This window comes from Gymnoscopelus microlampas, assembly GCF_963454915.1.
Source record: "Gymnoscopelus microlampas genome assembly, chromosome: 15".
NCBI lineage: Eukaryota > Metazoa > Chordata > Actinopteri > Myctophiformes > Myctophidae > Gymnoscopelus > Gymnoscopelus microlampas.
The window spans coordinates 43590092-43608226 of record NC_139952.1 but is presented as its reverse complement, the minus strand read 5'-3'; the positions used below and the strand labels follow the sequence as shown (position 1 = coordinate 43608226).

The window sequence follows — 18135 nt, the reverse complement described above, 5'->3', positions numbered from 1 at the left end:
ATTTCCTTTGAAAACACATAGCCACTATAAAAGAGCACTGTACCAACATACAGAGAGAGCTTCTTGGAGACTGCATTATACTGCATTTTTTCACCTCGATCGGTTTAGCTGTAACTTCTCTTCTGATAAATATTGTAGCTCAGTGGTTCTCAATCTTTTCAGGCCGTGACCCCCCAAAATAATCATATTTGAACTGGGGACCCCCCACCCTGACAGGCACATGGCATTGTAGGAGTTGAGGCATTGTTTGACTCGGTTCCACGGATAAATATTGTGAAAATAGCAGATCTACAAGCTCATGTGGGGGCAGATTAGCACAGTGAACCCTGGGCCCTACAGGAGATACTGAAACATATCAGCAGATCTACAGGCTAGTGAGCTGTCCCGGTCTTAAAGGGTAAAACATAACAAGCAATAAAACATGACAATCACAATGTTTGCGTATGCCCAGAATTAGGAAGAATGTTTGCGTATGCCCAGAAGATGTCTAGTTGACGGATAGAGCCTTATAAGTGACGGATAGAGCCTGACAAATTAAGGGAAGTAAAGGAGGCAGAATTTGACAGGAGAGCATAAATAATATCAGATAAGTTAAGTGCAGCCAGAGAACAGCAGTGCCCTAGTAACCCCGGACCATAGAAACAGTGAAGGAAAGCACCTGCTTCACCTGATGATATCATGAGATGATATCATGATGTTTGCTCCTCTATGGTCTCAGGAGGGACACAGAGAAGAACTGGCAAGTCCCTCCTGATGTCATACTGAGATTAGGAGACAAGGAAACAATGAGATAATGCCTAATAATCCTTGTTGGTCTGGTCAAGAGATGGGAGGAGTGGGATAAGAAGATATATATGGTTTGAGAGAAAGAGGGGGGTCAGAGATATTAGGGAGAGCAGCTCGTCCACATCGATCGTTGTAACGCTTATGCTTGCTGAACCTTGCTATAATAAACACTTTGTTGATATAACTAACTTCAGGTTTGATAGTGTCTCATTCTACCAATCCATCTTAATAGAAGACCAAAGGACCCCTCAAGGAAGATTTTCCATCACTCATAACACCTTGCGTTGCAAGGCGTTGTGAGCTTGTAGATAGGCTATTTTTGCAATTTTTGCCTCTTACTTATATAATTTGACAATTGGCCAATGTTTGACCAGTTCTTACCAGCTTGGGTAGGGTTCGCCATCCTCTCAGATTATGGGATCTAACCAGTTGCAGCGGACACACACAGCAGAGAGCACAGCGGTGTCACATTTCACTTACCGGGGGTTGTATGAAAACCTGTAGTGACGGATGTGTTCTCAATTATTCTTATAATTATTTCCTAGCTGTTTTGGGTGTGTTGTCCAAGTGCGTAAAAATGCATGGAACCAAATGGACCCCGAGGCAGTGGTAGGGACAGAAACACAGCCAGTCAGACACCTGCGTGCACGCACACGCATGCACGTGCACGCACGTACATACATGCACACGCACACGCACACAAACGGGGGTTTCCACAGTTCCCAGAAACTAGAACTCATTAGTCTGAATATCATGGCTACCTTCCCAGACGCTCTGCTGTGCTTGCTGAGTTGAGAATAAAAACATCTGGAGGCCTCCTAACTGTACATAGGATTTCCCCCTGTCGACATAAATAATTCCAAAATAGTGTAAATAGCAGATCTACAAGCTCGCAGCGCGTCCCTACTCAATGTGTTGTGAGACTGTATTGGACTATTAGACCTATGCTTTAAGTGGTTAATGACAAACCTAGTTAAATAATATTGTTTTAATATTGTGCATTGCTGATGTTTCTCCATGTCTGACTGACTCTCTCTTCCAGCGTTTGTGAAATTCATTGACATTCGGCGGCGACAACCCTTGGAAAACCCATTATTAGGTTAGTAAAATGTGTGTGTGTGTGTGTGTGTGAGTTGTTAGGGTTTTTCTCCTGTGCCTTTACACCAATGAAAAATAGTTCATTAAGTTATGTGTTCAAGTGAAAAACCCAACGAGTTCAGATATTGTTATAGGAGGAAACCAAAGGAATGCAATGTCCAGGCAGTTCGGTTTAGAATTATAAAAGCCAATTATTTATTAATATTCAATTAAGTAATGTCCAGTATAAGATGAACTTATGCTAATACAGAATGAATGTAAGAGATTAAATGGTACAACCTGAAGTACAGCAAATACAGCGAATCAGCATACAACAGCAAGAGCTCTGATGGAAAACTAATTGTCCCTCTTCACAAGTATATCAGTAAGGAAGGGCGAGAAGTCTTACATACTGATTTCTAAACTGCAGAGCGTATATATACAATTCATGAACACAGAGTAAACATTGATGATAATGGGAGGTGACAATCAGGTCTGTTGATGAGTGGTAGATGTTCCATGATGCCTTTGACTTGACGCGTGCAGGACGCCCCCTTTCAGCACGAGTGTAGACAGAGGGAGGGGGACTTCTTGGTTCTTTTTGCTGAAAAACAACTTTATGCCTAGGTCTGGGGTTTTTCAGTAATATGATATCCTGTCGTTATCCGATTCATGACCTTTTAATTGTTTCTGTGTTTTTCCTCTGGGGTTTTCATTTTTTTTCGTTCCTACTTTAAGGGAGGCTACTGGCAGGTGCTTTGAACGCACATTTAATTATGTTTCTGACCGGGTCACCCACTATGTACTTAAGGCTACTGTGTACACCAGGGAAATTTATCATTCATGATTTCTGTGCCTGACACTATGTACTTAAGGCTACTGTGTACACCAGGGAAATTTATCATTCATGATTTCTGTGCCTGACACTATGTACTTAAGGCTACTGTGTACACCAGGGGTATTTTCCAATCTATGATTAATGTAATGAACCTTTTGAGTGGCTTTGTGACCAAGAGATTAAATGAACTTAATATCTGTATGAACCCACTGAACTTAATTACTCCATGAACCCAATGAACTTAATACTTGTATGTATTTCTATTTAGAGTGTTTTAGTAATTCTTATTTTATGTAAAAGTAAAACTATGTTGTAAAAGCAAAACTATGTTGTACTATTCTGTATTATACATTATTTCTCAACAGTGTGTGTGTGTGCGCGTGCGTGTGCGTGTGCTATAGCATCCAGTTTATATACCACACCTACCTACAACATACCCTTACTATCTGGGATACTCATTTATTCTGTTTAAGCTGGAGCATGGGCTAAAATGCTTTGGTTTTGGTTCCTCGACCTTGAGGTAGCAAGTTAAACCAATAACATTGAAAAATAGATAAAAGTAATGATAAACAATAACTAAGGAATAATAAAGGGTCGCAGTAATAATTAGAAAGAGGGTTACTATAGACCTGACCCTTTAAGTTAACAATGTGAGTACTTTTTCCACCACTGCAGACCAGCAGATACCGGAGAGCAGCTGTTCTCAAACTTTTTCATGTCAAGGACCCCCAAAATGACACTTATTAGCCTGCGGACCCCCATTTGAAAAGATATGCTAGGGACCCCCATAAGAGAAGATTTTTACGGCTCTAGCAGTGATTCTCAACCATTTTAATTTCAACGACCCCCAGTTTGACATGCATTAGGCTACGGACCCCCATTTAATGGCATTTCTATCTCTGGGACCCCAATTGATATTGTAAAATCAATGTTTATTTAACTCTGAGAGTGTATAAATGGAACCAAATGGACCCGTTAGGTTCCATTTGGTTCCATTTGTACACTCCATTTGTACACATTTGTACACCATTTGTACACTCAGTTCTTAACTATCCATCGTTTACTTGGGGACCTCCTGGAACTCCCTGAAGGACCCCTGGGGGTCCCCAGACCCCACTTTGAGAACCAATAGTGGAGAGGATACGATGGAATAGAGTGAGTTCTTGGCCACGGCCCATACTTTCGCTCTGGTCTCTGAGAGATAAGTGTCTGTGAGTTCCTGTAGCAGCCGGCAGCCAGTCTGATAGATTCTTGTCTTACCAGACAGCCAACAGTAATAACTGCTGTTATTAACAACGCAAGAGAAATGGGTGGGGTCACTGATAATGTTGGTGGCTTTTAACCCATTAAGACCGGGAACGCATCTGTGTCACTTTAGATTTCCTATGCTATTCAAAAATAGCAGATATACAAGCTCATAGCGCGGCACCAAGTGCCGCACTACGAGCTTATAGATCTGCTATTTTTGAATAGCAGATCTAAAAAAGAAAATATGTGCAAATATTTGAATATATATGTACATTTTTATTTCAAATCTTGGCTTATGGGGGTCTCTGGAACAAAATATTTTCAGATGGGGGTCCACGGCGAAATACATATAATTTTGGGGGTCCATGACAAGAACCACTGATATAGAGCAACATACGTAAACAAAAAAAAAGGAAACTGTTAGGATTTAGAAGACATTTGTAGAATCCCCCAGAAGCAAAGATTTGAGTTAAAAATGTTCGCTTTAAAAATATATATATTCAAAGATTTGCACGAATTTTCCAAAAATAGCAGATCTACAAGCTCATAGCCGCACTATGAGCTTGTAGATCTGCTATTTTTGGATAGCCAAAGTATAAGATAATGGTTAAAGTGGTTACACAGATGCGTTCCCGGTCTAAATTGTAAAGTTTAGTAAACACCAGGCAGGACGAGATATCACAGTTTGGTCACGTTTATTCAAGTACTTGTACACAGGCAGATGCTTCTCTAGGAATGTGTGGAATGGCGTGTTGCATGCTGGTCATGGTGTAGTGTGCATGCTCAGGTCTGTATGTAGCTGCACTATATGCTGCACTGCACTGCCATCTGTTGACCACAGGTATATTAGAATTCTATAGTAATGCAGTATGTTAACTAGGTTCACATCTGTACATTACATAAATGAGTTAACAGGCTGCGTTTTGGGGCCAGGTCCTCAATAGATGGCAATGAGGCTCCAATAGTCCAATAGCCGATGTGTATATATAGCGCGATATAGGGTTATGGTTAAACTGATTTTGATGATATTATTGACCAATTTTGCTGGGGGGCACAGCACCGCCTGGTGGTCCCACTTTTAGAAGCCCTGCTCTATAGAAGATGGTGAGGATTTGTTTTTATTATCTTGTGATTATACTGTTTTGCTGTATTATTTTATACTTTGGCTTTTCCAAAATAGCAGATATACAAGCTCATTGCACGGCACAGAGTGTTTTTTTTTAATTGTTTTAATCTTGAACATTTTGTGCAAATTTCAAAGGGAAAATGTTTTACTCAAATCTTTGCTTCTGGGGGTCCCTAGAACAAAATATTTTGAGATGGGGGTCCACGGCCAAATACATATAATTTTGGGTGTCCTTGACATGAAAAAGGTTTTAAGCGCCACTGATATTATAGCAACATACGTTTTTTTCAGAAAACTGTTAGGATTTAGAAGACATTTGTAAAATCCCCCCCAGAAGCAAAGATTTGAGTTTCAAATGTTCGCTTTAAAAGTATATATATTCAAAGATTTGCGCAAATGTTCACGATTTTTCTAAAATAGAAGATATACAATATATATATACAATGTATATGTGCTATTTTTGAATAGCCCAAATAAATCTAAAAATGACACAGATGCTTTTGACGGTTTTAATGGGTTAAGCGTGATGTACTGTCTATTCCAGGGGTCTTCAAGGACCCCCTAACTGAGAGAGAGATGAAGCAGGGACCCCCACTACATATTACATCAAATTGTGTTGCAGATTAAAGCTTTTCACAGATGTTGGATTCATGTTAATGTGTATTTTCAGACATTTAACGACTTAAACCGGCAATACTTAGTAAACTTTCACTCCGTACTTGGTCTGCTCTTTTCCCCCCCTCTTTGCCGAAAATAGCCGATCTACAAGCTCACAACGCCTCGCAGCGCGAGGCGTTGTGAGCTTGTAGATCGGCTATTTTCGGCTAAAGAAGTCCTTAGAATAGGGATGCTAGGGTTCAAGTGGTTATTAATGTAAAAAACAATTATCCTATCACACAGAGATTTGGCGGACCCCCTGTAGCAACACTGAGGACCCCCTGTTGAAGACCCCTGGTCTATTCTGTATTGACCTTATAAGTAAGCGGTTGGTTAGTAAGAGTGAGTGTCAACTGAGGTTACACGCCAAACTGGGGAAGCTACACAGAAATACGGAAGTTGCCGACGGGAACAACAAGAAGTTTGGCAGGGATTGACCCAGGCCAAGTGCGGGTGCATTTGCAGATACAGGCAGTTATGGGGAAAAGTACTCAAAGTAAAAGTATCACTACCGCAATGTAGAAACACTCTGTTCACAAGTAAAAAGTCTGGTATTAAATAAAAATTTGCTTGAGTAAAAGAACAAAAGTATTGGCATCAAAGGATACTTGAAGTACTCATTATGCAGAATGTCCCGGTTTACAAGTTATCAGTATGTATAAAATGTATAAAAAAGTATTTTCTAAATTGCAGATCTACAAGCTCACAACATTGCAACGCGTTGTGAGCTTGTAGATTTTCAAATAGCCAAAGTTTAAATAGGGCTGAAGTGGTTAATGTATGTATTGTAATAGTAATCAAAATCTACAAAGTAACTAGTAACTAAAGTTTTCAAATAATTGAATTGGAGTAAAAGTACAATATTTGTCTGGAGTAGAAGTAAAAGTATAGAACAGGAGTCTACAACAGGGGGTCCGGGACCCCTAGGGGGTCCTCAGAGTCACTACAGGGGGTCCACCAAACCTTTGTGTGATAGGATTTATTTATGTTTTTACCTTAACCACTTGAACACTAGCATCCCTTTTTCTGAGGAGAACTTTAGACAAAAATAGCAGATCTACAAGTTCACAACGCCTCGCAGCGCGAGGCGTTGTGAGCTTGTAGATCTGCTATTTTTGGCAAAGAGGTATGTGTGTAGAGGGGGGGAAAAAGCAGACCAAGTAAACAAAAAAAGTTTAATCTGAAACTCAATTTTATACAATATAGAGGGGGTCCCTGGCCTGAAAACGTTGAAGAACGTTAGAACATTGGAAATACTCTAGTAAAGTAAAATTTTATTTTTCCAAATGTTTTACTTTGAGTAGATGTACTTAGTTACTTTCCACCACTGGATGGTGGAAAGTAGAGTTGAGCAGTCATTGCATCTATCTGAGTTGACAGTAAAAATCTAGAGCAAGTTTTGAAACACCTGCCGACACAGGGAACACAGGAAATGTGGTCATGATGCAAAGCAGTCGTATAGATCAAAATAACTTTATGTGGGGGTGGAAAGTATCATTATTGCTAAAGGTTACGGATGGGGAAAGAAAGGCATCGTTTCCCAGAAGAAGGTCAAAGAGCTAGATAATACATCGCATTTGATGTACTGTAAAGTCTTAAGAGTGTTTTTTTTTTCATGAATGGGGCTTTCCTCGTTTAATTTGAAAAGGTTAGGTATTGTGCAGCTAGGATTGTTTGGGTTATCTCTAATCTCTATGGGTTTTAGACACTGTGTACTCAATACTAAATAAATATCTGGCAACTATAACAACGTGCAAGTATATAAGATTAAGTAGCATACGTTAAGTTGGTCTTAGTATTGCATCATTTTAGGGTTGTTTTTGACTATAGTAGGCCTACATTTTACATAGTAAAATCTTCATCTTTTCATGCACACTGCCATTAGGCCAAGGAAGACACAAATTAAGTTTAACCGTTTGTCCTAAAAGCTGTAATTCCCTTAGCAACTTCCTTGGGTCCTGACAGCTGCAACCCATGACTTACACAGCCCTGGGTAGGCCACCCAGCCTGGCAGAGATTTCTATGTAGTTAGTGCAGTAGTGGATAGGAGTTGGCGAAAAATAAGTTGAGTGATTGAGTGTACTACATAAAAAGGGAAATGATGCAAAACAGAAACGTTGTGTTGTGGTTTTTCAGTTCTTTTGATTTAACCCATTAAGACCGGGACCGCGTCTTTGTAACCACTTTAACCGTTATTTTATACTTTGGCTATTCAAAAATAGCAGATATGATGAGCTTGTATATCTGCTATTTTTGAAAAATCATGAAAACGTGTGCAAATCTTTGAAAAAAAAAAAGAAAGAAAAAAATCTAGTTTAACAATACATAATAAGTTCATATCCTTTTGCTTGATGAAGGCGGTTCCCTGCCAGAGTTTTTTCAGTTCATAATTAAAAGACGTATATATACGTCATTGGCAGCCATTGTGTTAATTTCATTATCTTGATCAAAGACAAAGATTTGTGAGAATGTGGGCATCTCTGTGCTGTCAGGAAAGATTGCAGATGGAGTAATGTGGTACATCTGGCCACTCATGTTGAATGTCTTTGGTCCTTGTCCTTTGAACTCTATCACTATCTTACCAGTGACGTTCCTGGAAGCCATTGATACTAAAACATTATACTGCCTGATGTTGTCCATGAATTGCCTGGATTGGAGATAGTCCCTGTCAAACAGAGATTGTAGTCTAGGAGGGGGGGTCCATGAATGGCTGGAGTTCCTCTCTCCTCCCTCCCTGCTTTGCTTTGCGGCCCTAACCTCTAGTCCCATCCTCCCAACCTCGGTCATGTGATAAAGAGGTCAGACTTCCTGTATCTGGTTGCTATGGCAACCTGCCAGATCAGGCTGTGGGTCTGATATGCGAATCGGAGAATCAATCAAACCGAGAGTCCGATCACAGATCGAGGTGGGGTAAGATGCCTAAGACATAGCCATAGCTCTGATCAACAGTCTGTGACGGGTCTTGGGGGCATGTGGAGTGATCCTGTGCTTGAGAATCCCTGACGAACTTCAGAGCTTTTGTCAATTATATAGTAGTAAGATAAGATATATATACTTTTTTTTGTTCCCAAAGCGAACTTTTTTAACTCAAATCTTTGCTTCTGGGGGTCCCTGGAACAACATATTTTGAGATGGGGGTCAGCGGCCATATACATATCATTTTGGGGGCCCTTGACATGAAAACGTTTCAAAGAACTCGTAGGATTTAGAAGACATTTGTAGAAACCCCAGAAGCAAAGATTTGAGTTACAAATGTTCGCTTTAAAAATATATATATACCAAGATTTGCCCAAATCTTCAAGATTTTTTCAATAATAGCAGATCCACAAGCTCATAGCGCGGCACTCGGTGCCACGCTATGAGCTTGTGGATCTGCTATTTTTGAATAGCCAAAGTGTAAGATAACGGTTCAAGTGGTTAAAATCTAAAACGCTTAATGTGTTAAATAGAGTTTGCAAGATCCTCCTGTTCCTCATTTAACACACAGGTATGTTTGTTTTCTGCATTTTCTTCCCTCCTATAGGCTTGTCTCTGGTGACACTGTGCTTGAGTTCAGAATGGAATGAGGGTAAGGATAATGGCTCCCTGGTCTACCTGTGTCACGCGTGTGAGGACTCGGTCCCGTGTGAGGGACCGAGTCCCTCACGCGAGTCCCGTGTGAGGGCCCATCTCAACCTTACCACACACCGCCTCAATTACTATGTAAGTGTTGACCACCTCCCTATACAGAGATACACATTGATTGATTGATTTTTTTTTTATTTTTTTTTTTATTTTTATCCCACGATTTTGTAACCCACATTTTTTCACCCAGTGCCAATTGCCTATGTAATCCTGGGCACTACCTACCCTCTGCCAGCCTAGGGAGAGCCCAAGCTGAAGCTCATGCCTCCTTCAATGCATGAGGAGCAAGCAGGCCGCTTCTTATCACCCGACAGGGGGGAGTTTCCCTGGTTGGACATAGCGCGTGGAAGGAACACGTTATTCCAACCAGTTCCCTTCTCCTCCATCAGGCGCCCTGGCTGACCAGGGGGAGGCAGTATAGTGACCAGGATTACTACATGTTTTTGTGAGGGTATTAACTACCCTAGGAGACACGGGGAGAACATGCAAACTCCACACAGAGTAGGCCCTTTCAATTGATTGATTGATTGATTGAATGCTTTATTACAGGGGTATTCAACGTTTTCAGGCCAAGGACCCCTTGGCTGAGAGCGAGATAAAGCAGGGACCCCCATTATATTATTTTTTTTTCTTCATAGATTTCATAGGCAGCTTCATAGACTTGTTTCACAGCACTATCATGTTGGATTCATGTTAATTTGTATTTCCAGACATGTAACCATGCACTTAAACAATACTTAGTAAACTTGACCTTTCACTCTGTTCTTAGTCTGCTCTTTTTCCACACTACATCAAACAACTTTGCCGAAAATAGCAGATCTACAAGCGCACACTTGTGTGCTTGTAGATCTGCTATTTTTGGCTAAAGTTCTCCTCAGAATAGGGATGCTTGGTTGAAGTGGTTAATGTAAAAATCACACAACGATTTGGCGGACCCCCTGTAGTAACTCTGAGGACCCCCTAGGGGTCCCGGACCTCCTGTTGAAGACCCCTGCTTTATTAGTCAGAAATGTAAACAGCACGAGATACGGTAAGACATTAACCCATTAAGACGTAGGCTGAAAAAGAAAAACAGTTTTCAGAAAAAACGTATGTTGGTACAGTGGTGTGTTCAAAACCTTTTCATGTCAAGGACCCCCAAAATGAAATGTATTTGGCCGCAGACCCCCGAGAAGCAAAGATTTGAGTTAAAAATGTTCGCTTTAAAAATATATATATTCAAAGATTTGCACAAATTTTCAGGATTTTTCCAAAAATAGCAGATCTACAAGCTCATGAGCTTGTAGATCTGCTATTTTTGAATAGCCAAAGACATCTTAAAATGACACAGATGCGTTCCCGGTCCTAATGGGTTAAATACCAATCCCATTGATATGTGCTTTAAGCCTGTCTTCTACACATCAGCTCGGATAAATGCTCTTTGTAATTGAAATTTACTTTTCCTATTACCCAGAACCAGTGGTGTAAAGTAACTAAGTACATTTACTCAAGTATTGTACTTAAGTACACTTTTGAGGATTTTTTACTTTACTGGAATATTTCCCATTTTCAATACTTTTACTTCTACTCCACTACATCTCAGAGGCAAATATTGTACTTTTACTCCACTACAATTATTTGAAAACTTTATAGTCACTAGTTACTTTTCAGATATAAATTATTACATTATAAAACATACATTTACCAATTTAGCCCCATTTTATACCTAGGCTATTTGAAAATAGACGATCTACAAGCTCACAACGCGTCGCTCCGTTGTGAGCTTGTAGATCGGCTATTTTCAAATATCTTAGTACTTTTACTTTTGGTACTTTAAGTAAATTTTGATGCCAATACTTTTGTACTTTTATAAATTTTGAATTCCGGACTTTTACTTGTAACGGAGTACTTCTGCATTGCAGTATTGATACTTTTACTTAAGTAAAACATTTGAGTACTTTTCCCACCACTGCCCAGAACTACACCAACCCCAACACGCTGAGATTCTCCTCGATGCCCAACCAGGATATTGTGGACGGCGGTGAAACAGAGAAGAACTGGGAACGACACACTGGGACGCTGCAGGTCGGTTGGCACGCGCAGAACCACAACGCTTGAATTCGTTCAAAGCGCTGCATGCATGATTGGGATAATAACCACTTTTTTCACCTTTTTTTTGTCGTGGAATTAACCCATTAAGACCGGGAACGCATCTGCGCCATTTTAGATTTTTTTGGCTGCAGATCTACAAGCTCATAGCGCGGCACGAGTGCCGTGCTACGAGCTTGTCGATCTGCTATCTTTGAAAAATCGTGAAAAAGTGTGCAAATCTTTGAATATATATATATATATATTTTTTTTTTACTCAAATCTTTGCTTCTGGGGGGTCCCTGGTACGACACATTTTGAGATGGGGGTCCGCGTCCAAATACATATCATTTTGGGGGTCCTTGACATGAAGAAATTTGAGGACCACTGATATTATAGCAACATAAGTTTAAAAAAAAACAAAAAAACATTTGTAGAATCCCCAGAAGCAAATATTTGACTTAAAATGTTTGCTTTAAAAAATATATATTCAGAGATTTGCACACATTTTCAAGATTTAAAAAAAAATAGCCGCGCTATGAGCTTGTATATCTGCTATTTTTGAATAGCCAAGGCATCTTAAAATTACACAGATACGTTCCCAGTCTTAATGGATTAATTTGTTCAAAGCGGTGAGTGCATGATTGTTAATGACCACTTTTTTTCCCCACCTTTTTTTGTCGCAAAATTAACTACAATCCTCAGCTGCCAAATTCCAGAGTAACCTGCAAGGACTTGTGATGTTAGAATATTTGATAGCTGGACCTCAATCCGTCTGATTTCATAAAATGTTTTTGATGGTGTGACCAGAAGGAACTGGATGGTTGATGCCTTCAACATGAGCTGTTTTATTCCATATTTTCTGTGTGCAGGTTCTGGACTTGCCTCCAGATGTGTTTGACACGGTGAAACGTACCAGTTATGCCAAAGGTACAGTGCTACCCCTCTGTCTTATAATGTAGTGGGATTCTCCCCTACATACTTTATGCATTAATACACAGTGTTAATATCAAATTATCAATGATTATCATTATCATGTACTAGGGCTGCATGTAATACTATTTTTTGTTTTTTATTCATATATAATTTACATCCACAAAATAATTCTAATTGATTTTTTATTATTGACTAAGTGATTGGTTTAGTCCGATTAATCAATTAAGCCGCATTTAATACTTTATCGTACGTCAGTGTTGCAAAACATTGCGATTGCGTCTTACATAGATGTGTGTTCATAGAATGCAAAATACACTAAGGGCTCTATCTTTCCTTATGCCTAATATTATTAGGCATGTTTTATCATTAAAAAACATTTAAAACATTTCAAAATGAAAAATAGCTAATTATATTAGACTTGAGGCATAAGGCTCAAGATAGGAACCTAAATACACTACACCACTGGTTCCCAAACTTTTTAGCTCAAAACCCAAAAGAGAAATTTTACATTTGCCCGTGACCCAAACTAGTGAAAATAGCAGATCTACAAGCTCACAACGCGTTGCTTCGCGCCACGTTGCGAGCTTGCAGATCTGCTATTTTCAATGTTCCACAAAGCCAAATTCCACAAAAAAGTACTTTTACTTAAGTAAATGTTTCTCATGATTCTCTTCTCTCTTTGACAGCAATGGACACTCTGAGTCTGAATGACAAGCTTCTGAAGCAGACCACAGGTCAGTTGATGAGCTCCCTCTGGCTGCCCAGGGCTTACCTCATTATATGATATCATTTATATATTGTATATTGCTCTATATTTTGTGTTCCCTTCACTGGCATTTAGTTTGCTGCCTGCAAATCCCTATAATCAAGGGCATGGCACCCCCTAACCTTCAGGTCCAACTCTGTACCCCATCCTGCACACATCCTCCCTCTTGCAGTCAGAACTGCAGACTCGCTCCCCGTTTACTGCCGCAGTCTGAAAACTCACCTCTTCAGACTCCTCCACCTCGCCCCCTAGCACAGTGGTTCTCAAACTTGTCAAGGACCCCCGAAGTGACATGTATTAGCCCACGGACCCCCATTTGAAAAGATATGCCGCAGGGACCCCCATAAAGAAGATTTTTACGGCTCTAGCAGTGATTCTGAACCATTTTAATTCAAGGACCCCCATTTTGACATGCATTAGGCTACGGACCTCCATTTTATGGCATTTCTATCTCTGGGACCCCAATTTATATCGTAAAATCAATGTTAATTTAACTCTGAGAGTGTAACTATCCATCATTTAGCTGGGGACACCCTCGAACACCCTCAAGGACTGCCCTAGCACTCCTCTCTCCTTATATCCTTCATACGAACAAGTAACTAACATTGTGTTGCTTACTTGATCATAATAATTTTGATAATATTACTTAGACATGTTATTTAGACAGATGCTAGGTTTGATGTGCACCTGATATCCTAGTGTAGTACATTAACGTACACAAATGTGAAATGGACAGGACTCCAGAACAAAAGAAGCTACTCAGTTATACATGTATACATTTTTAGCAGACACACGCCATGGGAACGCAGCTGCGGGTCATTCAACATTAAATCTTTTAGAAGGTCAAAACAGGTCAACGTGGCCTGCCAGAATTTAACGAACAAATGATAAGAGGAGAGCTAAAGAGATCCCCCTTCTAGCATAAATTACCAACTCCTCCAGCCCAATGTGCTACCAATATACTGCGTGCTGTGTTCCCAACTAGAATAACCACGCATACTATGCGAACACGCAAACACATCACATATCTGGTATATAAGTATATTTTAAGTATATAAATACCCTACACTAGTTTGTTTCTCTGAAGCACTATTCTCTTTGCACACTACGTACAGTATGTGACCATTTACCCTGTCGTTTGGTGACTAGGGTTCGTGCCATTTACACTGATTTCACACTTGCAAGTCTCTCTGGATAAGAGCATCGGCTAAATTGCCATTTTAATTTATGCAGTTTGATTTACAGTAACCCTTCCTCATTGTGTCATCAAAACAATGGCCTTGTGATACAATATTTGTTGTCATCCATCTAGCCACATATATGTATATATGTGTGTGTGATCTATCCACAGCTGCAATACCAAAAAAGATGACCATCAACAGCAAGCATCCTCTTCTAGGTCAGTGCTTGCATCTCAGAATAAAAAGTCAGGGGGCAAAATAATTGGTTGGCTTTTCTTTATTATATATATATATATATTTTTAATGCACTTTGAAAAATATATATATTCGATTGAGACTGAATGATTTCTCCATTGATCTCAAATGACAGGGGCTATTGTAAGCTGATCCGCTGTAGTAGAATAGTTACCGTTTTGATTCAAGCCATCTAAGGCTCTTAAAGACCTAGCTCATCAGGTGAATGCAGCTACTGTAACTAACTGGTAGAAAAAATGGTGTCCCAAGAACCAGAGTTGAACCACATATTATTGCACTCTGTTGCACCTTTTCATCCCTGCAGGCCTGGAGCACCTGGTGGAATGCAGCAGTGAGGAGCAGACTTATAGACGCTTATATCTCTGCACCGTCTGCGAACGCACTCTAACTGACGCTAAGATCATCAGACATCTCCTCAGCTTTGATCACATCCACGACTATATTGTAATTTGCTATGACACACTGTTGCATATAATGTTAATACTCCAGTCAATATGCTCAATGATGTCAAAGCCGTGGCCCCTGGGTCACAAAGAAATATCCCCTTTCAACAAAAATCTATTAGGCCATTCGTTTTCGGTTGCAGAATTTAACTAACCCAAATGCAGATCCACAACCAGCAGACTTGAGTTCAATCAAAAGATTTATTAAATAAAGCAGAAAAACAGCAAGCTTACAACTGGTGAAAACAAGCAGGAATGTGGGAGTGGCCGAAGTCTGGAGAGACAGACTGTGACAGTACCCCCCTCTCAAGGGACGGCTTCTAGGCGTCCCACCACGCTGGCCTGGAACACCAAGCAGGATTGGTGCAGGTGGTCTGGGGCAATGGACCAGAGCAAAAGGGGTCTGGGAACCTGAACCCCAGGCGGACGGCCTGGAGACTGGACCGGGGCTTTGCTGGCGACTTTAGATGCGCGGCTTGGATGCTGTGAAGAGGCGGTGGTGACATCAGGTTGACGGCCTGGATGCTGTGAAGAGGCGGTGGTGACATCAGGTTGACGGCCTGGATGCTGTGAAGAGGCAGTGGTGACATCAGGTTGACGGCCTGGATGATGTGAAGAGGCAGTGGTGACATCAGGTTGACGGCCTGGATGCTGTGAAGAGGCGGTGGTGACATCAGGTGGACGGCCTGGAAGCTGTGAAGAGGCAGTGGTGACATCAGGTTGACGGCCTGGATGCTGTGAAGAGGCAGTGGTGACATCAGGTTGACGGCCTGGATGATGTGAAGAGGCAGTGGTGACATCAGGTTGACGGCCTGGATGCTGTGAAGAGGCGGTGGTGACATCAGGTGGACGGCCTGGAAGCTGTGAAGAGGCGGTGGTGACATCAGGTTGACGGCCTGGATGCTGTGAAGAGGCGGTGGTGACATCAGGTGGACGGCCTGGATGCTGGGACGAGGCAGAAGAGGTGTCGTCTGGTGGACGGCCTGGAGGCTGGGATGCCGCAGAACAGGCGACATCGTGTGGACGGCCTGGAGGCCACTCAGAACCCCATGGCCGCTTAGGAGAAGGATCTGGAGGACGACCAGACGGAGCCACACAGGAGACCTGGCGATGTCGGCAGGACCACCCTGGATGAAGATCTAAGGAACAGCGTCGGTGCAGACTCTGGAGACGGGCTGGCGAGGATGCTGCAGACTCTGGAGAAGGGACCCAAGATGGCGCTGTAGACTCTGTTTGCCGTGAAACGTTTCCTCCTCGTCGGCTTAGGCAGTGAGGCCGAGCTGGCTCTGGTGGTGACGGAGAACGCCGGCAAGCTGCTGGTGGGACGCACGTGGTTGGTGGCAGACTACACCGTCGTCCCGCTGCTGGACTGCGACGTGGACACCACCGTGGATGAGGTTGTCACTGAGACGTCGATGAGGTTGCCACCGAGACGTGGCTGGCCATGTGTGTGGAGAGGGAGTGTGTTCTCCAGCTGTCCTCCAGCTGTTCACCCCTGTGGCTGTGATGGAGGGCCGCTCTCCTCTCACAGACTGTGTCCTCTCCGTAAGTCAGCTCACTGGAGCTGAGAGAGAGAGTCCCTGGTGGAGCTGGCCAAGTACCTCAGAGCCAGTGTCCAGGACTACTTTGCAAGCAAGGCCAACCAGAAGAAAGGCATGCACCCATTTGGTAGTGCAGACGCCGGAGGGTACAAAGTACAACGTAGCAAAGAAATGGGGTCTGCCAGCTGTCACCCTTTATTGGATGCTGGAGTCTGCCTGGAGCGGCCAGAAGGTCGAGGAAGGACGTTTCCTAGTCGACCGGTCTCCATCACCAGAGAAGGACGATGAGAGCTCCGTCCGCGGTTCCCAGCCCAAGCGGGCCTCCTCCTGCTCCTCTGCCAGCACGCATCTTGGGATCACGTGATCTCCTGGTTCTGTGTGCATCTGGGGACGAAATGGTCACTCTTGTTAGCGAAGAGCGCCATCTAGTGGAAACACCAAAAAACACAAAAAGTTGTCAAAGTGGTCCTTGGCAGTGAATGAGTTAATGTCCTTAGACAACATTAAATTACTAAAGTCAACATCTTTAATTAAACATTTTAAATGGAATACAGAAAAATCAAAAGATAAGTAGCTGATCCACAAGCTTGTAGATCGGCCCTTTTTCACTTGGTATTTTAAGCCATTTTAGACATGGTAATTTCATGAATATTCCACTTCTAAACATAATTTCTACCTTTTTAACTTTGTATTATTCTTTTGTATTTTATACTTTTAACTTTTCAAACACAATATGAAGTCAATGCTGCAATGTGTTCCTTAACCAATTTAAACTAGCAGTTAAACATGAACACATTAACTCACATTTCAAACACATTAAGCAGCATTTCAAACATATGAAATAAATAAAACATTTCACCGACCATTGGAATCTTTGGACTGAGCCCATGAGTGGAACTTGGAGCTTCTTCTCTCTAAAGTTTGTTTGTCGGAAAGACTGGGAACCTCCATTCCTTTTCAGATGCACCTAATCAGGTAACGAGCAGCCATTTTGCTGCTGCACTCTGGGAAGTGTAGTTATTTGAGCAGAGTAGGTGTAGTGTTGACTATATGGAAGAGGAGAGATGGAATGGAATGTGGGAGTGGCCGAAGTGGAGAAACGGTCTGTGGAGAGGCAGACCGTGACAGACGGACATATTTCAACTTTTTACGACCAGTTCCAGTCTTATGAGCCCAATTTCAATGGGATTTAATACCTATCTCCACTTGTAGGTATTTTAAATGCTCAGGGTACCTCCTCCTGTTACAAGACAGATGTGTTATAATCTGTTCTAACCCGCCTCTCACAGTGTGTTTCACAACATAACCACGTCTTCTTGTCCACATGTCGAGTGGTGATAGGTCAGCGAATCAGCGACGTGACCTACTGGTGTTAATGTCATCTGTGTCATCATGTTTCATGATTCTTAATATAACATCCTAAAAGGTCAGAGTACTGAGACATCACTTTAGTATATTAACGTCAACACAATGTACACTGTATGATATTAAGATTTGAGTTTATGATGCACCATACATCCGTTATTCTCCAACAGATCCAATGTACAGTAGTTGTATCTGTTGGATTCAATTAATTCAATCAATCAATCA

General features: G+C 41.6%; 1 protein-coding gene across 1 annotated transcript in view; it reads left to right on the top strand.

Annotated features, from left to right (window-relative positions):
- LOC311062165 (uncharacterized protein) overlaps positions 1 to 18135 on the top strand; it is a 97550-nt gene that overhangs the window by 12731 nt on the left and 66684 nt on the right. The window contains exons 5-11 of the mRNA XM_084081007.1: positions 1829 to 1885; positions 9256 to 9434; positions 11313 to 11420; positions 12296 to 12353; positions 13046 to 13093; positions 14477 to 14524; positions 14866 to 15005. Coding sequence (XP_083937133.1) covers positions 1829 to 1885; positions 9256 to 9434; positions 11313 to 11420; positions 12296 to 12353; positions 13046 to 13093; positions 14477 to 14524; positions 14866 to 15005 — 638 coding nt within the window. The remainder of the gene's footprint in view (positions 1 to 1828; positions 1886 to 9255; positions 9435 to 11312; positions 11421 to 12295; positions 12354 to 13045; positions 13094 to 14476; positions 14525 to 14865; positions 15006 to 18135) is intronic.